Source organism: Barbatula barbatula (genome assembly GCF_947034865.1).
Source record: "Barbatula barbatula genome assembly, chromosome: 19".
Classification (NCBI taxonomy): domain Eukaryota; kingdom Metazoa; phylum Chordata; class Actinopteri; order Cypriniformes; family Nemacheilidae; genus Barbatula; species Barbatula barbatula.
Genome location: NC_136782.1, coordinates 13926527 through 13936666, shown reverse-complemented (window position 1 = coordinate 13936666; position 10140 = coordinate 13926527). Strand labels below are relative to the sequence as shown.

Sequence of the window (10140 nt, the reverse complement as noted above, 5' to 3'; positions counted from 1 at the left end):
AATAAACAACTTGATTATAACTAAACACAGACCCGAAGTTAACGTCATGCATCTGATAAACCTTTGGTTTTACTGGCGGATTTTAAACTTGATTAAACGTTAACATATTAAAGGGTGGTGCTATTGATCGTCTCTAATTGGTCCTCCAATCAGCAGCAGGAGGCAAGTTCGAAGGCGTTCCCTTTTCGCGGTCGCTTGTAAACAATGAACGGCTTTCAGAGCGGATGATCTTGAATGCAGGGAAGCTGACAAACTTGCCTTCCCCGGTGATCCCCTCCTGACTGAATACGAAGGAGATTTCCAGTTTCATATCACTTTTTATAAAGCCATCTGAAGACACCAGGCGCATTTTGCATTCAGTAAGCCAGCGGGCTCTTCAGATCAAAGTCTCTTGGAGGAAACGGGAGCGCTGAGCCAGCGCCACGACACGGATTACCGACAATCGTTCTCGGCACCGCACAGCTGCTTTTCTTTATACGCAATACTATGGTCATCTTTACACCCGCAAGATCGACATAGAAAGACGATCTGGTATCGAATTATTTGAATTGGATCGTAAGAAGAACTTGCCGCAAGTTTGTTGAGCAACGTTGAAAAAGCAATGGTGGGGAGGCTTAACTTGCAGCATGTGTCTGACGACGATCCACTGGGTATGAATTCCAAAGCTGATCGGCCTCTTGACAGTCCTGACTCGGGTTTGCCTCCGAGCCCAAGTCCGAGCGGTTGGTTACAGGGCACCGGGACAGTCACCCCGATTACTGAAGACGAGAGCAGAGAAACAGCTGTGGTATGTGTGTGAAACCTTTTAATGCTGAGTCATGAAATATAATCAAACAGTCATGCACCTTTTTAACCCCGATTGCATGTTTCATCAGTGAATGGGTTTTTGCATTGAGCCGTAACGGAATGTTGCACTGTGAGTACCAAACCAAATGTCTCTTTACTGAAGGTTCCTGTTAAATTGCACGCACTGTCATACAGAGAAGGAATCGAACTCGATCATCTGCCAACTAAAGAAATAAGGTAAGTTGTACTGCAACCCTGCCTTGTGATTTAAGTATTGTAGGCGAAGTGCGCTTTACGCTTTAACCCGTGACATGCTTTTGTTACAGATACACATCATCTGTGCGTTATGATTCCGATCGACACTTCATCCAGGATGTGACCCTGCAGCCCAGAGGTTTGGGGCTGGAGATGTGCAGTCAGACAATCTTGGCCCTGCCTCAAAGCACCTGGAGACATTACAAGACCCAGCTAGAGTTCCAGCCCCGTCAGAGGGTTCAGCGATACCAGAGCACCACTATAGTGTACCCCAAACACACCCGGACCTTCTACACCACCCAGCTCAATTATGATGGGAACAAGTTGGCCAAGCGCTTCTTTACTGCTGTGGAGCTGCAGGCGTCTGAGTCCAAGGCTGGTCTTTGAAATACAGACGGCTATTTGTGCCTCACATTATGCCCATATGTACCACTTATAAACCACCACTTGCATTCACTGTGAGACCCAGGAGACAAAAAAGGAAACTTTGACCTAAAACGTTTCCAGTTGGATAGGGGTTCCCGAAAGAGGGGCAGTTTTTTGTGAATTTATGGTTGAAGGAGAGTGAGCAACTGTGTTGCTTTGTTTTTAAAGGTTTTTAAGAGCAGCACGTGGAGGTTGGTTTGCTTTATCGCTGCTTTGTGGTGGTATACAGTGGTTAATTGTATTTTCATTGTATGTTGTAGTGTGATTGGCGATTTAATGGTTAGATTTAACCTTCAGTAGGAAGCCATAGAGGAATATGGGACCGCAAACTAATTTGCCCCATTGAAAATTCAGCATTGGAATAAAATAATTAAGCATTTTAGGGTTTAGTTACAATGGTGGAGCTTTCATACTAATCTATTACAAATTTGTTTGTATACACACATTTTTCTGAATAGACAGGGTATTTCAGGCTGTGTTTGCACAGGGGTAATCTGGGTACTGTAGAACATGATCTTTAGCTCCATGATGAACAAACCCTATCTGCGCATTTTAACTACTGTAAGTTTCCATTCTGAGTCTGACATCTTTATGCCTTTCCTAAAGGCTAGCTAACTTCAGACAGGGGTTTTTTAGACCAGTATTTGATATAAATTATAATGCAAATAACTTAAACAGCACTTCAGTCTAAATGTCTGTTTTATGAGTTTTTATTCTCTATTTATTTCCTTTTTTTAACTTGTCATCTTTATCTGCACGTGCATTAAAATTGCACCTGTCTTTAGTTGCAATCAAGTTATTTGAATTCTTTTTACTGAAAATCTTGTTTATTTTAAGACCGTAAGTAACTGTTAAAATGAAATAAATTCATTCAAAGTGACATGTTGTTTTATTGTAGTATGCATGGTCCTTAATGTTTGAGTCCTTAACAACAATTATGTAGACTGCAATGTTGAAACAATAACGTATTCAACATGTACTTTTGTCTTAGAAGCCTCATATCAAATGCACCAAATTCTTTGCTCTCGAGAGCCCCCTAGAGGTGTACGTGAACACTACGAGAAGTCGCGCAATGAAATAAACATGACAATTTACCGATTAGTTTAGATGAAAGTCATTGCTTTGGTTTGTTTGAGAAGTATTTTAGAAATGTCTTCGTCTTTTTGCTACGTTGACAGCATGAATGATAACCAAGCCCCTTCTTCAGTTCCCTATGTGTTGCTTAATGTTAATGTATGAGGAGGTTTTGTGTGTCAAAGTTATTTAAAGTTAAATACTGATCATTTACCTGGTAATGTTTTAAAATTATTAGATTATTTAATTACATATTTATTCTAGAATTAGGCCTACTTATTGCTACTACTTCATTTTTAATACTGATACTTCATGCGCAGACCAAGCGGTGTATGACATAAACATACCGCGACTGACACTCTCGAATCGCTCTCGCGGTACTTTAGTGTCATGAATAGTTAGATCTGCGCAGGGACGTATGCAGTCGACAAAAATGTTAAAGTAGGCGGGTCTTTGGTGTACATTAGCCAATGGAAATATATTTTCAGAAAATATGGTGAAGGGGTGTGGCACGTGTCGTAACGACTACTGTAAACAAACGGACTGATAAATAAATCGCATCTTTATGATATACACGTCACAGGTGCGGTTTTTAAATCACTGAAACTAGAGATAAGAATGAGTTGAAAGGTACTGCAGATTATGAGGAAGCACGGGTGTCGTTTCGAGATGGATGCGTCTGGAACAGAGCTAAAGTGCGACGATTGGGATGATTTTAGCGATTCCGAATTACTCGACGTCTTATCTGAGACACAACGCATCGGTAGGCTAAAGCATAATGTTACTGTACTTGTTTCGTTTCTCTGTAAACAGAAATCTGCAGGGTCTGTTAAACAATTGTGCTCACTTATTTATTTCCGGACACAAGGTGGCACTAAAGTAATGTTTTTCATTGTGTAATTGAGCTGTATTATTTGTTAAATTCCTGTTTTTATAACAAATAAATAAATAGAAGTGTAGGCTATAATGTGGTATAAATATGGCTGCTGGTTATTACATGACTTAATAGCAAATAAACAATTAAATAGACATACATGTTTTGACTTAATATACTTAAAGTTTGCAAGCAAAGACATTTTTGTTCATCTTTCAAGGGCCTCAAAGGACTCCCGATAGCCACGTTAATGCTGAAGCCTCTGTGTATTTTGAAAGCCCCAGTGTATCTTCCACATCAATGCAAAAGTAAGTCATGCAGGCTATATCATTGTATTGAACATCATGGATCGTTCTTTGCTTTTATCACGAACTATGATGTTCTTCTTTTCTGCCTCAGTTGTACCGAAGCAGCATCTGGGCTTGAAACTGATGAGGTGAGGGGTTTAAAGAGGAAGAGTCTCCATAAAGACAGCTTCAGTCCAATGCAGCGCTTCCTGAAACGTTATCTTAGTGTAACCCTCCTCTGTGACCAGTCATGGTGTGAGATGAAAACCGTATACAGTCTTTTGAAGCCACATGTTAAGAGAAATGACATGCGACGGGCTGAGGTCCAGATGGGAAAAGACATTCATTTATCAAGAGGTGAATATAATGAATACAGCTTTACTTATTTTTTGGTACATCATGCAACATGGTGTATTCAGTAATCCACAATTCATGCCTTTTGTCTTTAGAACTGGAGATACAAAATGTTGTCCCTGTAAATATCTGGAGCAGAGAAGAAGCCGAAGCCATTAAACTTCTCAACATGTTACACATGATTCAACTATTAGAAGCAGGTGTGTTGATGGAGTTTTGCTTGTGAAAACACTGTAAGCTGTAAACAACCACACATCTTACTGGCCTTGTTTCCGTGCTTTGCTTACAAAATGCTTTGTGTGTCAGGAGAATGTGTGCGTGAGTTCCCAGTGTTTGGTGTCCTGGAAGGTGTTTTCGTTATGGGGGTCATCGATGAGCTCAGGTATAGCCAGAAGGGAGAACTGGTCCTAAATGAGCTTAAAACTCGCAAACACAATTCAATGCCTAGTTCTGCACAAGATAAAGTCAACTGCTTTCAGGTGAGCTGGAGTTTTTTGCTAATACCAGCAGCACTGCTTTCTGGTATTCAGATGAATTGGTGTTCCCACTAGATGTCCATTTATTAACAGTTTAACATTCAGTTACAGTTTTAAGACATTTAAAAATACACTGTTTATGGCCTAAAGCATGTAGACATCCAATAACACCATATGTGGGTATTGAACATTTAATATCAATATATATTTAAAGGTTAATTGCTGTTGTGTTCTATACATATATATATTATTTTAAATTTATTGTTCAGGCGGTCCTGTATAAATCCCTTTTTGATGGATTGGTCAGAGGAGAGGTGAAGAAAGAGCACATTCTAGATCACCTTATACTGCGTTCACACCAGGTGCTCGGAGCAGGAGTCCAGGCCCATGCTAAAAACATTGGGGTTCATGTGGCTACTTTTGAGGACGTGCTGGATGCCTTTCTAGTAACTATGTCATGCAATGATCTGCCATGTATTGACCTACTTCAGCTGGAATACTATCACCAAGGTTCTAGAGGGCCCATTGGGACTCGAGTCGTTCCTTTTGATGAAGCTCAACTACGGGAGGATCTAAAAGGTTATTTGGCGTACTGGAGGGGCGAGAGAGAACCCAAAGGAGTGGACATAGAAGAGGCCTGGAAATGTAGGTCATGCCTGTATGAACAGACCTGTGGTTGGACAAAGAATAGATCACAAAGGGCTGACCAAAAAGTGGCTGGTGTTAGCAGAAACTTAAACTAGAAATTAACAATTTTTTTTGTTTTCTTTGTCGTTTTGGCTTTAAAGGTGCTGTGCGTAATTCCTTGAAGGATATATTTACAGACATACAAACTAATATACATAACTGTCTTTAGGGAAAAGACCACATGTAATGACGCGTTATGTTTCTATTACCTTAGAACGAGCTATTTCTATTTACACACACAACGGGTCGCCTTGCATTGAATTTGCCGTGTTGTTTCTACAGTAGCCCTAAACGGACAAACTGCTCTACAGAGCATATTTTGTAAATGTGTTATCTCCTTCTGCAAAGAAGTGAAAACGTGACGACATCTCAGTCCTGTGTCAGCCGCTGCACTGCTCCGTGAGGGGCGGAGGGGGGGATATGATCCATTGGTTGCAATTCTTAACCTCACCTCTATATGCCGCAAAATTTCAAACACTGGACCTTTAAAGCTATATGCATAGGATATGTTTTCATTTCAAACAATTTTAATGTTTATAATATGGATTACAGTGTTAGTTCAAATGTTTTTATGGAACCAGAATTTATATAAAAACTGACATTTCTGCGAAGGTCAAGTGACAGCTTAAAGGAGTAGTTCAATTCAAAATAAGCCCCTACCCCTATTTACTTTTCATAGTAAATTTTATTCCTACTATTGAAAGTTTGTTGCATTAATGGATAATGTACTAGCAAAAAAGTACAAGTACATTGTATTGTTTTTTAACAGTTTTAGTCATTTTTGTAACAAAATTACTTCTTAAATAACTTTATTATTAACCAATGATGGTGCAGATGGCAGTTTAAATTAAGTTTATCATTAAATGTTTTTTTACATTATGGCTTTTAGCCATCGGATGGGGCTATTTCCCAACATATTTTCTGTAGACTCTAATGACATGATAAACAGTATGATTGGACATGATCAACGTTGATCTGTTTCTTTATGCGGCTATTTGTAATAAAGCTCTTTTTGTCAGTTATTACTGATGATAAATCAGTTAACAGTAATGTAGTTTGCCTCTGTAAAATATTTTAGTTTATTAAAATATGTAAATATTTTTTAAATATTTAAACACTGTTCTGACTGTCACAGGCCACAGACCTCTGGAAAATATTCTTGTTATCAGTATGATACAGTAGGACTACACACGACAAGTCAGGCAGTTAAAAGAGCCAACACGCTCCCTCAGGGTGCTTCCCATCTGACACAATATCACACACGCACAAATACAAACAGTTTCATCCCACTTATGCAAATGTTTGTATTTGTGACAGGCAAGTTCAAGGCACAATGGGTTTGGAAAAAAACGTCCTGAATTAGAGTGAATATAATTATGAGTGGCTAGATATTAGGCTATGCATGTTGTGTTATTGTCTGATGTTTATTTCAGTAATAAATGAACATGGGGACTAACCCGTTAAACTGCGCATATTCATGCATCATAAACCAATGAGGCTGAAGGTAGGCTGTTATTAGATCATAAAGGTCTGCACCAGTCTGCAGGTCGATAAGAGCCACGTCCTGTGGTATGTTTGCTCATCATTGCATCAAAGCACACCATCTTTCCTAACAGCATGACCGTAGAATCCTGCAATCCAGACGGTCTGATGAAGTCACTCAGGCACTAATGACCGCTCATTCAAGGCTCTTAAAAGCTTTCCCACACACTCAGAGCCCCAGTAAAGTGCTATAGCACTTAACTTTAGCCTATGCAAACTTTCAGTCACCTGGAAGACCGAGGAGCCATGCAACAGTAATATGCCACATCAGTCCGTGCTCTGTTTGCCTTACTCACTGGTTTCCAAATGCGTTTCAGCTTGCACTGATCAATAGAATGCACAATAAAAGGGTCTATGCATGGTGATTGCATTAAGGCACAAACAAGTAGTTCAAAAGCCCCTGCTCTTTCAGCTGAGGAAACAGGTTAATTTATGCGTAAAGGTACTCGTAAACATGTGGGAAGATTTTATCGAATCGCCTGCGAGTGTACATAGGATGGGAGCTAATGCAAATTTAAAACAATTATTTCTAAATTGTCAAGACTGGAATGATTTATAAACCGTGATATTGATGAATGTCATTACATTATTCCCAGTAAGGGTGGATCTCAAAAAAGTTTGCATTAGAAAACCAGGATCTTTTGGATGTGGCATTTTATTTACTAGAATATAATAAAATATAAAATATTTTTCGCTATAAGATCGATAAAAGGTGTTCCTAGGCATGGCAAGGCAACTTTATTTATATTTATATTTACAAGGGCAATTCAAAGTGCTTTACAAAAAATGATTGACAAAGAGAAATAAGATGTATCTTTAAAATGCAAATTATTTAAGATAAAACAGCAATAAAATTATATAAAAAGAATAAGAAATTGAAGTGCAATTGATGTAAACCAGCACAGGTTTTAAATGCACAGCTGAACAAGTGTGTTTTTAATCTGGATTTAATCTGGATCTGAAATGTATTTAGGTCTTAGACCATTGAGTGATTTATAGACAGTTAATAATACTTTGAAGTTGATTCTAAAAAGTTACTTTTAAGCAGTGTAAGGACCTAAGTATTGTAGTAATATGCTTAGTTTTTTATGGTTCTGGTCAGAATCCTGGCAGTAGCGTTCTGTATGAGCTGCAGCTGTCTGATGGTCTTTTTGGGAAGACCTGTAAGGAGTCCATTACAGTAATCCACCCTGCTGGTGAGGAAAGCATGAACTAGTTTCTCTAAATCCTGGTTTGAGACAAAACATCTGATTCTTGCTCTGTTTCTGTCTTATTTACTTGTTGCTTTGACAGCTGAAACTAAGGTCAGACTCTAAAATGATACCAATATTTTTTACCTTACTTTGTGTCTTTAGACCTCTTAAGTCAAGGTATGTGTTTACCTTGTTAGTTACATCCTTGTTACCAAAAACAATGACTTCAGTTTTGTCTTTATTTAACTGAAGGATGTTTTGACACATCCAGCTGTTAATTTCATCAGTGCACTGGCAAACAGAGTCAATAGGCCTGTAGTCATTGGGTGAGAGGGCTAGGTAGATCTGAGTGTTATCTGCATAGCTGTGGTAGGCAATTTGGTACTTTTTCATTAGTAACAGTTTGAACAAACCCTCCAGTAACTGATGAGAGACGGATTACGTGATCTCTACAGCTTTAAGCCCCGTTCAGACTGTCAGGGACACCCAACGACAAAGCGAGGCGATGTCATTCATTTCAATGGTAGCCTAGAGACATCCAGTGACACAAGCGACAGTGACGGCTGGTGACAGGAAGTGGGCGCGTGTAGCTACTTGACAAAGTTGAGATTTGCTGACTGATGAGCGACTTTTGGGAGTGACTACCAATTGGAGTACAGCAGCCGAGCTCACATCAGCCATCTCGTCTGTTACTGCAGGGTTTGTTATCAAAAGTTTCTTGGACAACCAAAGCTAGGAATGCCTTCTAACGACCTCATAGTGAGAGACTAACAAAACAGTCGCTGGCGGTCTGAATGCAGCTTGACTCCTAATGGTAGTCGCTCTCGAAAGTCACACATCATTTGCATGAAGTTGAGCAATTCTAAACTTTTGTTGCTTGACTCCCGCTCCTGGACATGCCCACCTCCTGTCGCCTACGATCACTGTGGCTTCTTTACAGTATTTGAGGTCTGAAAAAATATAGAGCATATTTTCTGTTATAGAGCATAAGTTTCCCCACTTTTCATTTTCTGCAAATAGAAACAATATGTTTGTTTGAATATGCTTTGTTTGAGTACGCTATACAAGCTTTATACAAAAACAGTAAATGATATTTAAAAAACATTATAGGTAAATCCCTTAAGGTTGTGTCTTATTACAGAACTACAGCTTTCCATTGCCGCAAGAATGTAACTGATCCAGGATGGGGCTACACCCTCCACATTGTGAATACCCACGTGGTCACATTATCCAGGTCCAGAGCAAACCGGGCCCCAAACTGAAGCAAAACACGGGGAAGTCCTTGGATTGCACTGCCAGTTGGCCACAACCTTGTTCTCAGTTTCATCATAAGGTAACACAGTCTCCAGCTCTGACTCTTTAATCCCATGGATCACTGCTATCGTGCGGTTTTGGAATGTGGCGTGATCTCAGAAGCATGCTCGAAACAGGGAGGAAAGGGCCAATTACACTGACATCATCCTTTTTGATAACAGAATGTAACATTAGTCTGTGTTTGGAAATGTGTGCACACATCTGGAGAGTGTGATGGGATGATTCAGTGCAGCTACGAAATATGGAGTCTGTGCAAACTAAATCAACGGTCATCTTTAAACAATTATATGATTTTACTATAAACTACAGCTGGACCTTTAAAACTAACCAGATAATTGGAATAATACAAAGTTGTCAGGTTTTCACAGATCTTCTTTATAGAGCCAAGCTTTAAACGAACAGTGATGTTTAAATCCAAGACTTAGCTATATGATTCAGTTAAGCACCACTTAAAAACTAACATAATTTCAGAAGAAACATTAAAAAAAAATTACACCAAATAACATTCAACATAAAATGTATTTGCTTTTTTATTGTCAAATGTGTCCCTAGTGTATATGAAGAATTGGGGTAATTTTGTGAGGAAACCTGTGTGAGCATGAGGACAGCTGTCAGAGTCCACTTAGATTTTTTTGACCATGTAATTGAAATATTCTTTAGTTTGAAATGCTGTCATTATTTAGGCCTTCTCATCCTTGAGTTGTTCCAAATTTTCCAAATCAGAGTTGTACCATAGTAGGAAGAATTACAATGGTAGTCAAAAGTTCCCCAAAACTTTCCTACATTCTTCAAAATATCTACTTTTGTGTTTTTCACACAAGACATTTTTCCTACTATGGTACTCAATGGTGGCCAAGAACTGTTTGGTTGCA

General features: G+C 39.1%; 2 protein-coding genes across 3 annotated transcripts; both read left to right on the top strand.

Moving 5' to 3' along the window:
- Positions 1-132: 132 nt before the first annotated feature.
- rflnb (refilin B) lies at positions 133-2719 on the top strand. The gene is made up of 3 exons (XM_079482108.1): positions 133-787; positions 950-1023; positions 1113-2719. The coding sequence occupies exons 1-3, from the start codon at positions 602-604 to the stop codon at positions 1426-1428; spliced, it is 576 nt and encodes a 191-aa protein (XP_079338234.1). The 5' UTR covers positions 133-601; the 3' UTR covers positions 1429-2719.
- A 315-nt stretch (positions 2720-3034) lies between these two features.
- Positions 3035-9287, top strand: exo5 (exonuclease 5). 2 transcript variants are annotated; one of them, XM_079481741.1, is made up of 7 exons: positions 3108-3304; positions 3636-3723; positions 3815-4059; positions 4152-4256; positions 4363-4535; positions 4802-5177; positions 9096-9287. In XM_079481741.1, coding segments are annotated over exons 1-7 (1110 nt in total). In that variant the 5' UTR covers positions 3108-3183; the 3' UTR covers positions 9098-9287. The 2 variants fall into 2 exon arrangements, with proteins under 2 accessions (XP_079337866.1, XP_079337867.1); XM_079481740.1 differs by lacking the exon at positions 9096-9287 and having other exon boundaries at positions 3035-3304; positions 4802-6681.
- Positions 9288-10140: the final 853 nt, after the last annotated feature.